We start from the raw sequence: 20059 nt of genomic DNA, 5'->3' as shown, positions 1-20059 counted from the left end.
TTGTGTGCAGTTGTAATTTAGTGTTTTGCAGACCTCCCCAGAATAGATCACTGTTGTTACCTGTGCCTGCCAGGTATCCCCTGACAAAGCACAGTACGTCCTGTGTTTGGTCTGGATGTCAGAATGATGCCTTTTAATAGGTTCACTATTTACCTTAGGCTTTATTTTCAGAGCCTTTCCTCTATCACAGAGCACCTATAATTTACAGGGGAGGATTTGAGATCACAAATATCCTTGAGAATGCTGTGGGCCCTTCAGTGCTAGCATCACAAATAAAATGAAAGTTTCTAAGACAAATATGTCTTCTGTCTGGATATTTTGGCAGAGGCAATGTCAGATGGTGATGGTGACTGTAAGTGATGCCAGAGACTGATTTGTGGGTCTTTCAGTTTCTGGGATTTTTGGGCTATCTGGTATTTTTCTTGTGATTTAAGTGCATGATGGCTTTTGAATTTGAGCTTATCTTTGTTTTTGCATCAATGGTAGACTCTAAAGGCCTGACCAAAATAATTGATATTCGCATGAATGTTTAAAAAATGGTAGACGGGCTAAATAAAATGCATATTCGCTCTTTGACAGTTGGTGGTGCTTATGGAAAACCAGAATGCCCCTTTACCACGGTTACCCTGGTAAATACAGCAGCTGTCTGTCACAGAGAACAAAGGAAGTCCATTTGTATTGTATTGCTCTCTATAATGCATCCATAGGCAAGCTGTTGCACCGTGGAACAGACATTGCGTGACACTGCGACTGGTTTGTAGCTTCTATACATCATGTTATTATGTAACAAGGGCTCGGGCACATTCGGACACACCTGCTGTGAGGGTTGGGCCCGTGTCTGGATGAGTGACAGGAGGAAAGAGCCAATGAGCTGCTCTGCCCTGAGGGACGGGGCTCCGTGAGTCACTAGTCCAGCCCACTGCACACAGCACACAACCAGCTCAAATGTCACAGCCTCGTGCTGCTGCTGCTGGTGTGAGCAGATAACAGATGGACACCAGAATCTGTTGCTTATATAGCAGTTTGTCAACACACTGACACTCTCAATATTACCGCTCATTCTTTATAGCTCTGTGCCATCATGGCTAGCTGTGGTGTAATCTTATGAAACTATTGCGAACATGCAGTTGGGCCAAAAGTCATGCTTTTTTTCATGTTTTCTGGGTTGGTAGATGCACTGGGCACCCGATTATAGCACTTTAAACAGAAAAGGTCAGATTTTCATGATATGTCTCCTTTTAAAAGATCTTTTATATATTATTTATAAATGATATTATTGTGTATATATACATGTGACTTAATTATTTATAAAAAATATTATTTAATTATTTATAAATAACAAATAATTTTGTACGTTTCTTTTTAGACATAAAATATTTTTAAAATTAAAATTAATTTTTGACACCACCAGCAGGATCATACTGTAGCTCTCCTCCCAAGAGAAATGTTACTAAAGGACGAGCCTTTAGGCAAATGTGATAAAAGGATTTTAGCTGAAATCCAATCTTCTCTTTGTTTTATACACGACTTTGTAACCCAATACACCCAGAGGGACATTAGCGCTTAATATTATCCCAGAGTTGATAAACGCAACAGACCTGCATGAATCAAGAAGTAACGTGATGTGGACATTTATATTGTTGTTTAAAGTAGTCATGTGGCCTCAAAGCAGCATTTTTTTTTTTTTTTTCGTCAGTTTCTGTTTTAAACTGCCTAAGAACTGTTTGCGTGATCATCATGTGTTTGGAGTTAAAAAAAAAAAAAAGTTTGGCCTCTCAGACAACAAGATGGATTTAATGACGGTGTTGCTACATTGCCAAACGGCTCAGCTGATGTGGCGTATTTTCTGTGCGTGTTTCTGTGATTTTTATGACCCGAGGTGCACTGGGATGTGGCTTACTTGATACAGTTGAGAGCACATTCCTAACATGGGAAACACACTCGTTTATGTGCTTTATGGTGCATTAGCTGTACATAGGAAATGGTAAAAACCTCATGAAATGACAAACAGTTTTACATATTTATCTAATGAAATATTCATGTATGAATGTAATAATGCACATATTAATACTAGTGTGTTTACTGCTAAAAGCCACAGAACTCATTGGGGTCTTTTAAGGGTAGAAAGGATCATTTGTACACACTGGAGTACACACATGACGGGTAAGTTTCTGATAATCACATACAGAGGTCTCCATATGTATAGAGGCCTGCATGAGTTACTAATCCTGGAGCAAGTCTTTCTAATATCCGTTTTACAAATCACAGTTTAATTTCAGCAGGCCAACTCGCAGGGATGGTGAGATGAGGTAAAGTGTTATTCTTACATGGACGATAAGGGTGAGCGGGTGCGTTGAGAAAGCTGTGGGGATTGTCTTTGGCTCTGATAATTCAGAAGGGCTTTGGAGGGAGACGAAATGATGTGAGATGGCTCTTGGCTGGAGTCTCACAGCTGCGTTTACTCTGTTTTGGGGGAAGGGGCTACAGCACTCAGCACAGAGGATTAAAGGAGACAGGGTTTTTTTTCTTTACGGGGGCGTTTAGGGAGATCGTTACAATTATTACTCTCAGCATGACCCGTGTTTTAGACTCCTCTTGTGTTCTGTAATTATGTTTAAAGAGAAAGGCCCATTGCCCATATGCTGTTTAGGCTCATAATCACTGACCCCTTCCTGAAACATATAAACAGTCAATGTTGATAGCGTTATTAAAGAACTGAAAACACAGATTTCATCACAGTCTGCGCATATTATGTCTAGATAAATCCCAGGTGGCTGCAAAGTTGTTTGCTGTGTATGCTTGTTTTTGGCAAAATGGGTTAGTTTAGCATGTAAGATTTCTTAAGATTACTCAAGAGCAGTGCTTTTATGCTATCACTCTCTGACTAGAACATATAATTCACATGCATTTACTAGTAGAAGTTGTTTTATATGTTTATGTCTGTGTTTGTGTTTTTTCACCAGCAATATTCTGGCTTAAACACACGTTAAGCTTTATTAATCTTTGGCATGCTGTCGATTGGAACTAAAAATACATTTGCCTTAAAAATGCATACAGAATATATTTACAGTACAGATTGCCCTTAGAATTTTATTATTATTAGATAAGCTTAAGTGTGCTTTTCTAAATTATTTTCTGTGTGAATCGACAGTATGCCACAGATGAAGTGTAATTTAAGCAGAATTGTTCTTTTAAAGGCCATCTTATTCTGTTTTCTCTAATACTTCTTCCTTTGACATTTCCAAGACTTTGCAAAGCCTGTATGGCTTTATCTATCCCAAAAGTGACTCTGGGGATGTTTTAAGTGCTTTGGGCGGAAAAAACAGTGCTTTTGGGTCCAGTTCACTTGCTAATTGGAGTTTTTGTAATTAAATTATATGATATTTCTGCAAACCTGATTGCTATACAATAATAAAATCTCTAGTGAGCTTGTAATCACTGGATTTGAATGGCTTGAGGTTTATGAATAAAATAATTCATAAAAGTATGAAAAACTAAGTCCGATATGGGTGTCAATGTAAGATTATGTTTCACACAGGTTTGACATTAACTAATGTCAAATAATATGGTTATGTCATAATAACATTCTGGACTTCCTGACAAAAATATGACTGGAATTTTTGAAATAATGGACCTTTTTGTTTTTTTTTGTTTTTACAGTCAAGCTATATAAGCGAGAAAGATAACTTTGATCTAAATACCCTAGGCTTGTGATGGCTTAAAATAAAATGGGCCTGAGCACAAAGAAGAGACTCTTGTTTGCTGCCTCAGTAATGGCTGTGCTGATGTGTATTTCTTTTATTCATCTCTGCAGCCCTTAGATTGAATCAGAAGATTGTCACATACTGTTGTGCCATAAAATGCCTTGTCATAGCAATTTCTAGAACTATTGTGGCCACCACCAACACTCTTGTCCAAGAACCTCTGTAATTACTTTTATTTATGAGACCAGGAAAGTTTTCCACCATTTTATGTTTCCTTCTCTCTTCTATGTATTTTTTTTTCTTGTCCCCCTGTAAACAGCCTCAAGGTTTTGGCAGGAACATGAGCCCTGATCATACCTCTGTATTTCTCTGGCTGCAAAAAGAAAACTTGCACACTCACACACAAATTGCTGAATCACTGTTTCTTTGCATTTGTATGAGAATAATTTGCCTGTTTTTACTTGTATGAGAATATATAAATGACATTTTGATATGAAATAATTATAAGAAATAAATAGGAAAGCTGGGTAATCAAATTCACTTTTGTTTTATTGGATGATTATTCAGATAAAAAATGGTAATATATCAAATAAAGGATTTTCAAAGGATAACCGCTAGATACATATGGGACCACAGTGCATTAGGCTATATAAATATTCCTGGATTAAAGTCTAAGATTGTCTCACCCACACTCACTACCACCAACCAAATTATATTAATTCCACTGATATTGAGGTGTGCATGTGTTTCCATTAGTTGTTTTCTAGTGCTTCATCGGCCAACAGCACGCCAGAGTCATAGGTCTTCCTGTTGTTGCTAGGAATGTGATGTCACCTGCTCCCTTAACAGGGTTGGTTCTTGTGTGTTTCAGATTCTCAGCCTTGGCCAGGAACAAAGGAGCAACAACAAGGCTTTTCCCCACAATCCTCTGGTGCTCCCTCCCAGCTGGCCGAGCCTGGCGGGTGTACTGACACTGACTGGAGCTGAGTGCTCTCTTTTTTTCCGCCGTGCGGCATCTGGCTGTGTGGAGGAAGCGGGGGCTAATTAATGAGCTGTGAGTATGAGGCATCACTGCTGACAGCCAGTGGAGACAGGATTAATAGTCCGGTCATCTGGCTTGATGTGTGTGCCTCCAGGCTGCCCCTTGACGAGAGTCCACTGCGGAATCCACCACGGCGTCCACCGAGAGACCAGCAGAGATGCCCACCGAGACGCTACAGGCAGATAGCAAGCCCGCTGGTCAGGGTGGGGCCTTTGCCTCCGCTGTCCCACTCCGCATCCTCAACAAGGGGCCCGACTACTTCCGCCGGCAGACCGAGCCTAACCCAAAGCGGTTGAGCGCTGTGGAGCGTCTCGAGGCCGACAAGGCCAAGTACGTGAAGAGCCAGGAGGTCATCAACGCTAAGCAGGAACCCATCAAGCCACAGGTACTTGCCAAACCCCCCATCTGCCCGGTTCCCGTAAAGAGAAGTGGCGGTGTGGGATCTGGCTTGAAAGCCTCCAACAACAACGCCAAGTCGGAGACTTGCGCAACCACCACCAAACGAGAGAATCTCAACCTGGAGATCCTGAAGAACATCTTGAACAGCTCCTCCTCATCCGAGGGGCCCGCCAAGGGGATGTCGCACAAAGTCGGGGCACGTAGCTGGGCTCCGCATCGCTCGTCCGAGCTGCCAGAACCTGGATCTCGTTCCTTTGCCGACTCGCTCAAGGTACCACCTTCCACGCAAGGTCGACACAGTTCACAGGGAGGCAACTTGAACCTGAGTCGTAGGCTTCTGGAGGATAGGTCGTGTGAGACCGATGGCGAGCGCTTGTCGCTGCACGCTTCCCATAGCTCCTCAGACATTCGCCGCATGTGCAATGGCAAGCCACTGAGAGCGGCCCGCAGCAGCAGCTCTTCCGCACCACCACTGCCGCCCAAGCCTAGCGCCAAGGCCTTGGCTGCATGTGACAATGCTCCCTGCTCCTCTGAAAGAGAGACACTATCTAGCACTGCTACGGAGCTGGAATTGAGTAGTTCTGTGGCCCGCAGGCCCTCTCTGCACCGCTCCAAGTCAGACCTGAGCGACCGCTACGCTCGGGCCGGTGCAGACGTGGAGCGCTTCTTCAACTATTGTGGGCTGGATCCCGAGGAGCTGGAGAGTGTAGGTGTGGAAAGCTTCGCCCGAGCGAACTCTGACATTGTGTCGCTCAACTTCCGTAGTGCCAGCATGATCAGCTCAGACTGTGAGCAGTCGCGGCATAGCAACGACGACCTGACCGATGAAGAAGACGACGCTGGGGAGCGTGTTCCCTATGGTATTTCTGCCGTTGAGCGGAATGCCCGGGTCATTAAGTGGCTCTACAGCATCAAGCAGGCGCGGGAGTCTCAAAAAGTCTCCCATGTCTAGAGGGAGCAGACCTCCCCAACCTGGTCTGGACTTGGTACCTGTTTATTTTTGCAATCTCGAAAGATTACATGGTAAAGCATTTTGAGTTGACGGCACTTTTTAGTTGCTTTTTGCATTCAGTGTTCGCTGTCTTCTGAATCTGCATGACTCCTTAGACACTCAAGGTAATGCAGCGTATGTAGGAGCATCTTTAAAGATGGCTGCGTCAATGCTATCTCTGTGAACAACTCATATTTCCTTTTTTCTTTTGTTCTTTCTGCCTCTGTCTGTCAGATGTTTTGATGCCAGCACCTTTCAGGTGCTTCTTATTTCACTTGGGCGCACTGAGCCAGGAAGCCATATCGGTATGAATGCAGAGCTGCAGTGTGTTTAGACTTCTTTTGATCCTCTCTTTCTGTCCCTTTTTTTTACGTGTTCTTATGATGGATACGAGCTGTGTGTATATAAACCTCTCTGAATAGACACAGCAGAAGCATGTTTTAGTCTATTCTCGAGATCTCCCCCGCCCGACTTCTCTCGGTCAGCCTTGCACTGGTCATATTGTTCCAGCAGTATCATGATACCATTCAGCTTCATGTGGTTTGTTTTCACTTTGTCTGTCATCCATAAAGTTCCTGTTTGGGGGTTGATTTATTTTTGTGGTACTATTGTTTCGAAAGGTGTAAATGCTGTAAGAATATGTATATAATTTTGCTGGAGTTGTCGGAAAAGCATTGCGTGACGACGAGTATGCTATGTTCCTCCATAGCTCCTTGTCTGTTTGTTCCCTCTCTGGGCTTGCATCGCAAGGCTGTGTGAGACATTGTCCATGAACAAATCTGTATGACACTGTTGTTGCAATGACATATATGTTCGGTATATTGAAGTTTGAGCTGTTACCTAAAAATTTCAAGATGTTTGTTCATATTTAGTTCTTTTTCATTTCAATAAATGGCTGATTTTGCCAACTTTTGCCATCAACCTCAAATGTCTGTATGTATTTTTCTGTTATTTATATATTTGATGCATGCATATGATTTTTTTTTCTTAAAAAGAAACATCAAAATATCAGGTTTTTTTTGTGTGTGTTTTCCTCTGAAAAAAAGAAGTCAAACCGGTTTGAAATGATATCAGGGAGAGTAAATGACGATTTTTTTTTTTCCACACACTTTCCTTTTAAGCAGTCATAGAGTAATTTTTAAACCGGTTCACACAGTGGGTAGATAGTGGTGAAAGAATCACAAAGGCCAGTCATGTGATTCTCCTATTGCTGACCCTGTCAAATCTTATATGCTAACAATTTGCGCATATACAAGATCTTCCCTGTTTTGAAACCCTATTTCGCTCTGTCATTGTAGCCCTTGTCTCTTTACAGAGAATGGCTGTCCACAGGAGGGTGAGTATCTTTAATTTAGTCATCTGTGCTGCCTGCTTTCTCAGGGCAAGAGGAAATGATCTAATTCATCACAAATGTTTAGAAAGGCCAGACCACTGCACTAGAGGCCCCCTCGCTCCCTAGAGCACCTAATTCACTCCCATAAACAAGCTCAAGGGATCTACAGTCACAAGCTGGAACACTTACGTGAAACCTTATGTTTTCACCCACTTTTCTCTGCATTTTAGAAAAAAGACCTTCAGCTTGATGCTTTTGAAAACACTAAATTGGGCTTAGTGGTGCTTGCTATGGCAAGCCTCAGTATAACTACATGCTCATTAAACTTTGGTGCTTAACTAGTCAGTTGTTTGTTTGTGAATGATACCTCAAATCGTGTGGCTTAAAGGATTAGTTCACTTCCAGAAAAAAATATTTCCTGATAATTTACTCTGCCCCATGTTCATATCTTTCTTCAGTCGAAAAGAAATTAAGGTTTTTGAGGAAAACATTCCAGGATTTTTCTCCATATAGTGGACATCAATGGGGATCAATGGGCTGAAGGTCCAAATTGCAGTTTCAATGTAGCTTCAAAGGGCTCAACACGATCCCAGCCGAGGATTAGGGGTCTTATCTAGCGAAACAAACAAAAAAACACTTATACACTTTTAACCACAAATGTTCATCTTGCACTACACTGTCAGAAAAAAGGGTACGTTGGGGTCCGTTTGTGAACACTTAGGGTACAAATGGTGAAGTTGTACCCTCAATGGGTCATAGTTACACCTTAGGGTACTCATATGTACCATTTAAGGGTAAAAAAGGTACAAATATGTTTCCAACTGTCAGAGGGTCCATGTTTGGACCATTTAATCCCCAAACAAAGGTACAATCACTAGTGTGACAAAAGGAGTAAGCCAAAGTGTATGAAACGGTCACCTAAAATAGCAAGATAATCATTTTCATGAGTTGTTGGTTATTTGGAAGAGAAGCACAAAATAACCACATATATTTAAGAGACACATCTTTACTGACTATTTCTGAACCGTACACAAGCAAATGACATTTTATTAATTATGCAGAGCATCAAGATAACTTTTAAACAAAGCAAATGTATTAAAGTATGCCTGTATTTTTAATTGAATTCTAAACTGATATAAGAGCAGTTTAAATTTTTTGTTTTAATTTAGAGTTACAGAATACATGTACTAATCTTTCTTAGCAAAAGTACAATGTAGACAAATTATTTCACGTTTATTTAACATTATGGTGTACTTTTACTTTGCCTCAAAGTTCAAGTGCGCATTTTCGCAGCCGGTCTTCTTTAAATTCGCATCGTCCAATGGGATTGTAGCGCGGTCCATATTATGCGCGCGAAGAAGAAGAGAATGTGCACCGCACCGTCCGTTACGGTTATTCGACGTCATGGCTGCCTCACTACAGACGTTGTCGACGGAGGATCTTCTTGAAAAATTGAAAGAAGCTGGAATACATGTCACTGAAGACGAAGCACAGAAATTCAGAGGTAAGTTTAGTTTTAAGTAACGTTACTGTGAAAATCCGTTGGTTCCCTTTCGATTCCTTGACATTGAGTCTGTGGCAAGGCCTGAGGTAAACCTTTCTTCGAAAACACTGACCTGACAAAACCAACCCATTGTTATTACATTAAGCATATTATCATTGCAGTTATTTTGTATTCATATTTAGCCAGAAATTAAGATACAACTTTTCGCATAACTTATATTCTACCGCGAGACAGTGCTCGAGACGCTGATAAAACAGCGGTGAAACTGCCATAGAAACACTTAAAACCCATCGCGTTTTGTGTCAGCTTTTACCACAGATTTATAAACTCAGTTTTCCAGAAGTTTCTTATTACGCTAACGTTAAGTTACCCGTGTTCACTCGGACACGAGCGAACGCCTGTCTTGTTTTATTTTAACGCCTCTCATAGTCAGTCTGAAATGATATAATTTACGAATATCATCCGTGTTGATTTATATCAGTTTTATTTGGTACATAGTTAAATAACATTTCTAAACGTAAGTCCAAGAGAGTCCTAATCATTTGTCCTGCAGATCGAGGCGTAACGTTACGTCGGCATCGAGTCCTTCCAAAGACCGCAAGCGCAATTTGTTCACCATTAAATTAATTATCAAAACCGGTAAACTCGTGAAAGAAGTTTCTAATCTATTGTCATGCGCATCTCGTTAGTAAAGCCGGTTTGATTAGCGGTAACGTTAAATCTCCATCACCTGCTTTCAGATGGAGCGGCATTTAAATGCACGGAGCCGTAGTTCGCAACAAAGAATATTAGAATCTTTATTTTTATTTTTTAGTGGAAGTGAATGATTAACTTTGTCTTTTTTTTGTCAATTTTCAGTTGTGTGATGAAGTTGACCGAATGCATTCATCAGCTGTCAGTTTAAGTCAGCGCTTCAAGGACGGCTTTACCAGTGTTGTGCCAAAGGTGCTTGTTCAAAGAAATGCTCCATTGGCCAAAGTCTACAAAGAAGCAAGAGAAGAGATGCTTGCAGAAGATCTACCAGGTATTGACCTAAAATGTAGTGGTTTTGTGATCATCCATTTCTGAGCTTTTTTTAAAGACTGATAGTCTTGTTAATTAAAAGTATAGGTGCTCAACAAATACATTTGTTGAAAATTTGTGCTTGGTCCATACAATATCTTCATGAGAAACTGATCTTGCAGTGGGCGATGTGACCAATATCTTATAACATGATTGAGTAATTTTATTTCACGATAATGATACGTCACAATATAGTTATTCTTGCTGGAAATAAGTTTAACTAAAGGATAAGTTCACTTCCAGAACAAAATTTACAGTTAATGTACTTATCCCCTTGTCATCCAAGATGTTCATGTCGTAAAGAAATTATGCTTTTTGATGATAAACATTTCAGAATTTTTATCCATAGTGGACTTCTATGGTGCCCATGAGTTTTAACTTCCAAAATGCAGCTTCAAAAGGCTCAAAACCATCCCAGCTGAGGAAGAGGGTCTTATCTAGCAAAATGATCAGTTATTTATCTTTATTTTTTTTAAATTACAATTTGTATAATTAGCTACATCCCCAGCTATATCATAACTAGTTATATACTTTTTAACCTGAAACACTCGTCTTGATCAGTTTCTCATGAAGATATTGTATGGACCAAGCACAAATTTTCAACAAATGTATTTGTTGAGCACCTATACTCTTAATTAACAAGACTATCAGCACAGTTCCTTGATTATTACACCGGAACGAGAGTATAGTTCCTAGCCATATCGGCCTAGAAAATCGCAACTTTTCATTTTCCGTCAGTCTTCGTACACTATGTAAATACAGAAGATTCAAGTTTTAAATAGGAATAATATCAAAACTCTTTGGTAATTTGAGCGAGTTGCTCACAGTCTAATCCGATTCAACGATCTATGCTAAGCTAAAAGTGCTATAGCCAGACCCGGAGATCAAATGAATGGATTCGAAAACGGTAAAACTCAACTGTTTAACTGGGGAGTTGGAAAATGTGGGTTAACACCCATAAGTGGAGTGTTCCTTCGATCCGTTTTTTATTTATTTTTGACTGAAATATGACTAACAATGAGTAAAGGAAACCACTTATGGGGGGTATAAATGAATATGAAAACAGGCAATTTCTAATATTAAATTATTGACGTTAGTTGTTTGAGTTATTTTATTTTATTTTACAATAGATTCTGACTTCCGTGCAGCACTGATTCTGCTGCCCCAGATCTTTAAAGAGAAGGTTGAGAGCTTAATCACATTAGAAGTATGGAACTATTTGTTTAACTATCACTTTGTAATACTCTGATACATGACCAGTTATGTAGTTCTGACAGATGTAGCATTGTTTTACTGATATAATTTTTCTTGTGTTTTTTTTTTTGCTTTTCACAGTGTGATGCTGATACTCCATACCCAAACATACAGTTGGTAGAAACTGACTGGAAAATGGCTTTCTCCAAGAGGGTTCAAGTCCTTGTTAAAGTGGATGGTGTGGAGGTGTGCAGGGGACTAGGAGTTGAAGAAGGGATAATTGAGCTACAGCCTAGGACAGATGAAATGCCTCCACCTAGTAGGAACGAGCTTTTGACAAACTTCAAAGAAAATCTCTTCAGTTTCATTCTTAAAGGAAAAAAAATCACATTCCACAGACCGTCCGGCAGGAAATAGTGAATGACATACATTTTTTATTTTGTTATTTTAAAGAGAATTGCGACTCTTTTATTACTTGTCATCTTCAAAAAAAATGGGTTCAACATTTTATAATGTCCTGAAATAAGAGAAATGGTACAGTCAAGGGATTTTTTTTGAAGAAGCTTCCAAAATTGTTAGCTCTCCACACATGTTAAAAGAACATTGTAAATCTAAGCTTAGGCTGGTTGAACCGGTACATCATATTTTAAAGTTACACTTAATGAAATTAGTACTGTTGGAAAATTATTGCTTTGAAATTCTTGATGTTCAAAACTGGTTTTAGAAAATGTAGAAAAATGTACTTAATGCGATTTGTACTGATTTTGAAAAAAAAAAAAGTTTAAAATTAAGCTTAATGTTCTTGCTGTTTACAGTTTTATGAAATAGTTAGTCTAAACAACTTTTTTTTCAAAAAGGTGTTCAATGTATGCATCCTGTTATGACGCATTGTGATGGAGCTTAAAGCATTCCTCCTGTGAAAAATGTGAGAATGTAATAGTTTTTAATCTTTAATAAATGTGTGTTTGTGATCAAATGTTTAGGGTATAAAGTTACAATTAATGCAATATGTACTGTTGGAAAAAGATTGCTTTTTCATTGTAAAATTGCGCAATGTATCCTGTTGTGGCATTGTCATAAAGCTAAAAACATTCATCCTGTGAAAAATGTCAATTTAATAGTTTTGAATGTTTAATAAATGTGATAAACAGCATTCTGGACTTTTTTATATGCTGGATGAAGTACAAATTTGCCATCAAATGGTACAAAAGGGTTGTCACTGGGGCAGTACCCTTAAAAGGACACATTTGCACCTTTTTTAAAGGTACATAATGGTACCATAGCACTGTAAGGTACAATTTAGTAAGCAGAGGTACATATTTGCCTTTGACAGGTACATACTGCAAGGGTACAGATACGTACCCATGTGAAAGGGTACAACGGGTGTACCCTTGAGGGTACTGCCCCAGTGACAAGCCATTGGACCCCTGAAGGGACAAATTTTGCACATATTTTCTGACAGTGTAGCTTGACTTCACACCTTACGTAGTCGTGTTGGAAAGATCATGAGTGACATAGGCAGAAGTACAGTGTTTACAAAGCAATCAGGAAAAACAATGATGTCGGACGATTTTGAAGTTGGAGGAGAAATGAGATGGAGTTTTTCACACTACCCTACCTTTTTGATCCGAAATACACAGATGAAGAACTAACCATGAGTGACCTTTCCAACATAATTACGTAATGCATGAAGTTGTGGATGCACATCACAGAGCTAGTGCAAGACAAACATTTGTGGTTAAAAGTATATACATTTGTATTTTTATTTTTTGAAAATGACAGATCGTTTCACTAGATAAGACTCTTATTTCTCGGCTGGGATCGTATAGAGCCCTTTGAAGCTGCAATGAAATTGCAATTTGGACCATTATACGGAGAAAAATCCTGTAATGTTTTCCTCAAAAACCTTAATTTCTTTTCGACTGAAGAAAGAAAGACATGAACATCTTGGATGACATGGGGGTGAGTAAATTATCAGGAAACTTTTATTCTGGAAGTGAACTAATCCTTTAATGAAAGGTGATTTTGCTTTTATGTTTCTAAGCAATTTTACTAATAATTTTAGCCTGGTGGACAATATAATGGGCAGAAAAAAGACTTTAAAAGGAGAGACCTGAGTCATATCCAGAATATCGTGGACTCTCACCTTGAATTTGCCATTTTCCACACAGAACCACCCTAGCGACCACATAGAAGTGCACTAAAATACACTCTGAGGGACATTACACAGCTTATACTGTTATACTGAATAGCTATTATGTTACTCTTCATTTTAGTAACTAGAATAAGGCATGTGTTATTTAAGCCACAAAATGGCTGCCGACTCTTGTTGTTTTGAAATTGAATGTTGTTTTAGGGTAATTATGAATGACTTGTTATAGCATTTGAGTACCTGTTAAACAATATTTACACAATGCACGCCGCCTTCGCTACTCCCCTTCCCCCCAGAAAAAGTGTGTAATGTAGGATTAGCAAACCCTCCCTCTGGCTTTGCATGACATGAAGATAATTTCTTAGTAGATCTAATGACTAATGGGGGTTTATCTGTTCATGTGAGGAAAACACAAGACTGTTGAGCTGTGACAGGGGAAAAAAAGCCTTAATTTCCCAGCCAGGACCTGGATTGAAACAAAATGGCACCCTGGGCCAAACCAAGACTCAATAAAAATGAGGAGGTAAATTGAATTTTCCAATTTGTTTCCTGAAGTTACACTAACATCAGACCCCCCTCATGAACACCTTCATTAATTTCCTTCTAGCATGCCTGACAAAAGAGGCATTGATGAATGCCCTTTCTATAGTCTCTCTCTCTCTCTCTCACTTTCCCTGGCAGGAGCGTAGCAGAACAATAAGCAATGAAAGCAAGCCATGTTTGAGCTGTGTCTCTCTCTCTCCGCTGGAGGGATGTTGCGACATGGTTGTTGGGGTTCATTGGCTGTCATCATTCCTCCTGCACGCCTCGCTCAGCATCACAAAGGCTGCAAGTTTCTTCATCCCTTTGACTCATGCTTTTCTAATGCAGCAGTTTAAGCCCAGCGCTTACAGCTGTGAGCTAACATGACATTTACCACCGATTCCCGCTCAGCGGCTCTTTCAGGCCAGAGGCTCACAGTGATCATGTGGTGTCATAACAGGCTGAGTGTGGCCTTGTTGTCCCTGTTTGTTTTGTCTGTGACGCTGCAGCATTAATAAACAGAGATTCCTTCAACTCTACATCTTATATCAATATCGAAATGCTCAGATTTTCAAACCAAGTGATTTTTCAATGTAGCTTTCAAAAAGTTATTTTTAATGAAGGTTAAAAATTTTAAATGCATCCTGATCTGTTAAGTTCAGTTTTCAATTTTGCTTTGTTCACCCTAGAAAAAAAAGTAATACATTTCAAATACATTTATTTCATAGTTCAAATCTATTAACATATTTACTGATATATCGCTGGAGACTTAATAATATAACAAATTTTAATTCAACTTTATTTGGAGTAGTACTTGTACTATAAAATGCACATTTCTTATTAAACCTACAATGTGTTTTAATGTCACTATTTATGAGGATTTTATGATCTTTGAATAATATTGGTATTTAAATGCAAGTTATTCGAAGTGTACTTGTACTTGCAATAGTTAAGTATACTAAAGTATATCTTTAGCTGAACTTCATCACTACTTTTGCTCAATTAAAGACTTTAAGTATGCCAGTTTAGTTTACTAAAAGTACAATTGCAGGGCATTTTATCAAATACATAAATATGTAAATCTGTTTGTAGTATCACTTAGCATGAAATAAAATACATTTTAGTATATTTATTTTTCACTAGGGCAGTACATAAAAAAATATTTTTATTGTACCAGGCAAACAATAATATTATATAAAAGACAGATGTAATACTGTAATTCTGCTAAATGCCCTGATCTTTATGCAGTCTCTGTTTAATGTGTACATTATCACAAAGATCATGAAAATAACAGGACCAAAACCCAAAGATAAGAATGCCGGAAATAAATGTGATACTGTAACACATCGTAATGTTTTCCTAATAAAGTATTTTTAAATTAATGAGTGCCAAATGTACAATTAGTACTCTATTTATTACCATAATTTTTGCACATTTATTCAGATATCTTAGAATGAATCTCGATCAGTTTTAAATGTGTTTAAATGTCACATCATGGTGTTTCAGGACTTAATTTTGTAGGACTTCATGTTTCTGCCACTTTTGTTTTTAATCAGGTTTATACCTTCAAGTATTAGAACAATACAAGCAACCCGTCAGAGCGAAATATCATTAGAAAGCATGTGAGGACCCATCGTTAAAATTCCAGTAGGTTGGTAAAAGCTTTGTCAACAACCTGCATTCACTTGTGTTCAGTCAGGAGCGTAAGAGGGCTCTGTGTGCCATGAATGCTCCTGAAATTGAAATTCAAATGGTAGCCCACAGCTAACCAGCATCAGCTGCTCTAAGATTCCTCTCTAGCCTCACATTACTGAAGATGCTTGAAAGAAGGTAAAAACCAGAATTATGAAACTTAAATTAGACCGTAAGTATATTTTATGTGTTCAATTTATGGAAGCATGACTTCTTACGTCTATAGTAGATTGTTCTAATACCTTTCCCTCAACTACACATATGACCAACAACCAGAATCATCTGATTGAAGTGTTTTCCATTTTTGAACATCTTTAATGGGTATTTTATACTGAGATGAGATGCAGATGTAGTTACAGTATTTGTGTGTCGCATGTGGTGTCTGCGTATGAAATTGAGATTAAGGAAAGCTTTTAGGCCTACTAGGGCCATGCGTTAAGGAAAGTGTGTGTAACCCATCTTATCTGGGCGACATTATTTGATCGATTTAATTACTGTTAAGCAGCACTTTTTTTCAGCATTGATGATAAATGTTTCCTGAATTCTGAAGGCTCATGTGACACCGCAATGGCTGCTCAAAATTACAATTTGTCATCACAAGGATAAATTAAATTTGAAAAAATGTTTAATTAAATAAATACAGCCTTGGTGAGCATCGAAGATTTCTTTCATAAAACTGAATGATGAGTGGTCAGTCAGACAGGTCTATAATTGACCTAGAAAGCTTTCATTTCAGTTCTCAGTTTTATATCCAATTCACACGCAGGGAAGGAACAGAAATCCCTTCTGGATCCTTATCGGTTTGTAGTGAAGGTAATGGTGATTTTCAAATATGTTCCTCACATTCAGATTTATTTTACTATAAATAGTGCATGTGTGGTGCAAAAATGTACATTATCTTATACAATTTTTCAAAAACAAAATATACTGTGGTTCATTCAGCCTAAACAATAACTTCATCATGACAAATGGAGACTGTCCCCTAGTGGTGAATTCTGCTTTCTACATTGGTAAGAATATACATAGAAACACTTTTATAATCTAATTTCACTTTACTAAATGCCAGTGTTTTTATACTGTGCTTAATATTTTAAAATGTGCTCATTTCTGAACTAGAACAAAATGCAAAATAGTTTGACAGTCCATTCAAATCTCTACACACCGGGCCTAAAGGGGGCAGCGTGTACACACAGAAGATCTTAATGTAAAGACACAAGATGTAGATGTTTTGGCTGTTCACAAAGGAATACTACCTTATTGGAAACATAAAGCATACACTTAAAGTATGTTAAAACAGAGTGAGTTATAATAAAATCATTTTTGTAAATAAAGTTTATTGGAGTATGTATTACGAGACTACTATTTCAGTCTTTCTATTTTGAAATTTCATGTATAAATCATAATTCATGTTACTTGCTGTAATTATAGCAATTTCTGAGTGATTTTTTTTTTTAGTGTACAGAATACTGAATGCTTACTGAAACTACCTTTTAGCCCAAATAAGACTTATGATAAACGGCATCGCCCAGATATGATAATGGCAATGAAAGTGGTATTGCTTTTATCTGCCTTTCAATAAAATGTAAAACTTTGTTACAGCTAGAGGACAGAGTTTTTCACTTTGTAATGGTTGATATCATTGTCAACCTGAGTTCATAAACTGCACTGAAAAACACGTGTGATCTGTACAACAAAACGGTATTTCTCTTCCAAACTTGTTTTCTTTGCTTTCGATTTTCAGTGATGTGCCATTTAGAGATTGCACAATTCTCTAAAATGTGCAGTCTACAGGATTAAATGATGTATATGAATCTGAACCAATCATGTACATGAAAATGATTTTTTGCTATCAACACTACTGAAACTGTCATTCCCAGCATGGGAATTTAATGAGAATAAATTAAGTAATACTTTATGTGTTGAGCAAAAGAAGAGAGGGAGACTTGATAGCATTCAATGTTTAGTTTGCGTTTGGAAGCTTTTCAGTTACACCTGAGCTTTTGCTCAGAGAAACAGAGAAACGTTTTGTTGTTTACGCAAGTAGCATTTATTATTTACCATGCTAATTCAATATTTAAAATGCTATTGCTTGCTAACTGTTTGTTAGCTAGTAAATCCTGTCAGGGAACCATAAAAAAACAAGTCAATTGCCTTTATTTTTAAAGTGCTTTATGCAATACAGATTGTTTCAAAGCAGTAATCAGACTATTAAACGGTAAAGTAACAGAATCAATGGTGCAAAAAAAAAAAAAAAAAAAAGGCTAAAAATAGTATCATTTATTCAGCTTCAGTCAGTTCAGTGTTGGTTCAAGTTCAGTTCAGTTCAATAAAGTTCATTCATTATGAAACCAGTTCTGTTTAGCTCTAAGCAGCTCTACTGAAGACAGCACTGTCATTATTCAGTTCAATGTTGATTCAGCCCAAAATCACCACTTCATTTACATACTTCACAAAATCATTGTTCAAATTACATGAATTTGATTAACATGGAATCAATGTACGTGGCTACATACAGATCATGTAAATCAAATACACATTTTTTCCAGTGTTGTTTATACACAATTTCATGACTGAAAAATTTGTTTAGCCACACACTGACTCATATAGTAACCATTATGTTGAGCTGAAAAACTGAAATTAGTCTTTTATTTTTTTAAATCTCTGACTCATAGAGATTTCTGCATCCACCAAAGTTAGCATAGACCTACAGGCTGTTCTGCTCAGTGTTAGTGACTTATGGTTCAAATTGGACTAATTTCCGAGAGATTTCAAACTATTTCATTCTATCAGTCTAACAATCCAAAAACATCTGTCTAGCTGGGTGGCTTTATATCAGCTTTACAGTATTTAAACGGGGAAATAGTTTGTCGAAATAGTGTCATTCTCCTCTGGCCAGACAAAATAAGCAGTTTAAATCTAGGCTACAGCAGAATCAGATTGTGCAAAGGACTCATCTGGTTCCTGTGTCCCGATGGCCGTCTTGGAGACAGGGTCTTCACTGGGGATCAGTCTCTGGGGCTCATCTAGATGTCCTGGCTGTAGAGGTCATCTCCAGGTGCTGATCCACCATCTGATCTGGATACAGTCTGGATCTGGGTGGCTACGGTGACCTCGGAATAAGAAAGAAACAGACTAATATTAGCGTAGATGCCATTCTTCTAACAATGTAACAAGTACATCAGGTGTTTTGGGAAGTCTTTCCGGTTCTGGTTGACATAATTAATGCAGCCTAACAATCCTTTAACGGATTTGAATTATAGAAATGCAATAGTGTATTATGTGTAAACCAGGTTAAAGAGATGGGTCTTTAATCTAGATTTAAACTGACAGAGTGTGTCTGCTTCCCGGACAGTGTTAGGTAGATTGTTCCAGAGTTTGGGCACTAAACAGGAAAGCGATCTCCCGCCCGCAGTTGATTTTGATATTCTAGGTATTATCAAATGGCCAGAGTTTTGAGATCACAGCGGACGTGAAGGACTATAATGCGATAAGAGCTCACTCAAATACTGAGGTGCCAAACCATTCAGGGCTTTATAGGTAATTAGCAAGATCTTAAAATGTATACGATGTTTAGTAGGGAGCCAGTGCAATGTTGACAGAACCGGGCTAATGTGATCATACTTCCTGGTTCTAGTAAGAACTCTAGCTGCTGCATCTTGAACCAGCTGGAGTTTGTTTATTAAACGTGCAGAGCAACCACCCAATAAAGCATTACAATAATCTAGCCTCGAGGTCATGAATGCATGAATTAATGTTTCTGCATTTGACATTGAGAGCATAGGTCGTAATTTAGATATATTTTTAAGATGGAAAACATGCAGAAACATGTTTTTCGAAGGAAAGATTGCTATCAAAAAGTACGCCTAACTGATGACAAAGAATTTGCAGAGAAGCCATCAAGTATTAGACAGTGATCTAGGTTATTACATGCAAAAGTTTTTGGTCCAATAATTAACACCTCTGTTTTTTCAGAATTTAGCATTAAGAAATTGCTAGACATCCAGTTTTTGATATCAACTATACATTCCGTTAGTTTTGCAAATTTGTCAGTTTCATCAGGTCGCAAAGAAATATAGAGCTGAGTATCATCAGCATAACAGTGAAAGCTAACACCATTTTCTAATGATATCTCCCAAGGGTAACATGTAAAGCGTGAAAAGTAAGAGGCCAAGTACTGAGTCTTGAGGTACTCCATACTGCACTTGCGATTGGTATAATACCTCTTCATTTACTGCCACAAATTGATGGCGGTCAGATAAGTACGATTTGAACCATGTCAGTGCACTTCCTCTAATGCCAACATAATTTGCTAGTCTATTTAAAAGAATGATGTGGTCGATAGTGTTAAATGCGGCGCTAAGATCCAGTAGCACTAATAGAGCGATACAACCACGATCAGATGATAAAAGCAGGTCATTTGTAACTCTAATGAGAGCAGTCTCAGTACTATGATACGGTCTAAAA

At 38.2% G+C, this 20059-nt stretch overlaps 2 protein-coding genes across 5 annotated transcripts in view; both read left to right on the top strand.

The window, feature by feature from the left end:
• LOC306881357 (protein FAM110B-like) overlaps positions 1-7061 on the top strand; it is a 35696-nt gene extending 28635 nt beyond the window's left edge. For all 3 annotated transcript variants that reach the window (XM_079435418.1, XM_079435419.1, XM_079435420.1), the window contains one exon: positions 4576-7061. In XM_079435418.1, the coding sequence (XP_079291544.1) occupies positions 4904-6097 (1194 nt within the window). In that variant the 5' untranslated portion in view covers positions 4576-4903 and the 3' untranslated portion in view covers positions 6098-7061. The remainder of the gene's footprint in view (positions 1-4575) is intronic.
• Positions 7062-8815: 1754 nt separating this feature from the next.
• Positions 8816-12381, top strand: LOC306881967 (uncharacterized protein). Of its 2 annotated transcripts, none has more exons than XR_013785202.1 (4): positions 8816-8973; positions 9832-9909; positions 9971-9997; positions 11371-12381. XR_013785202.1 is itself a non-coding variant. In XM_079436365.1 (4 exons), the coding sequence occupies exons 1-4, from the start codon at positions 8941-8943 to the stop codon at positions 11644-11646; spliced, it is 552 nt and encodes a 183-aa protein (XP_079292491.1). In that variant the 5' UTR covers positions 8839-8940; the 3' UTR covers positions 11647-12381. The 2 variants fall into 2 exon arrangements, 1 of the variants encoding a protein (XP_079292491.1); XM_079436365.1 differs by adding an exon at positions 11166-11242 and having other exon boundaries at positions 8839-8973; positions 9832-9997.
• The last annotated feature ends 7678 nt before the right edge of the window (positions 12382-20059 follow it).

This window comes from Barbus barbus (genome assembly GCF_936440315.1).
Source record: "Barbus barbus genome assembly, chromosome: 15".
Classification (NCBI taxonomy): domain Eukaryota; kingdom Metazoa; phylum Chordata; class Actinopteri; order Cypriniformes; family Cyprinidae; genus Barbus; species Barbus barbus.
The sequence above is the reverse complement of the archived record's forward strand: the minus strand, read 5'-3'. Positions and strand labels throughout refer to the sequence as shown.

Coding starts and splice junctions, on each gene's coding strand:
- LOC306881967 (XM_079436365.1), top strand. CDS start 8,941: ATGTCACTGAAGACGAAGCACAGAAATTCAGAG. Junction 8,974..9,831: donor CGAAGCACAGAAATTCAGAG/GTAAGTTTAGTT, acceptor GTCAATTTTCAG/TTGTGTGATGAAGTTGACCG. Junction 9,998..11,165: donor GCTTGCAGAAGATCTACCAG/GTATTGACCTAA, acceptor ATTTTACAATAG/ATTCTGACTTCCGTGCAGCA.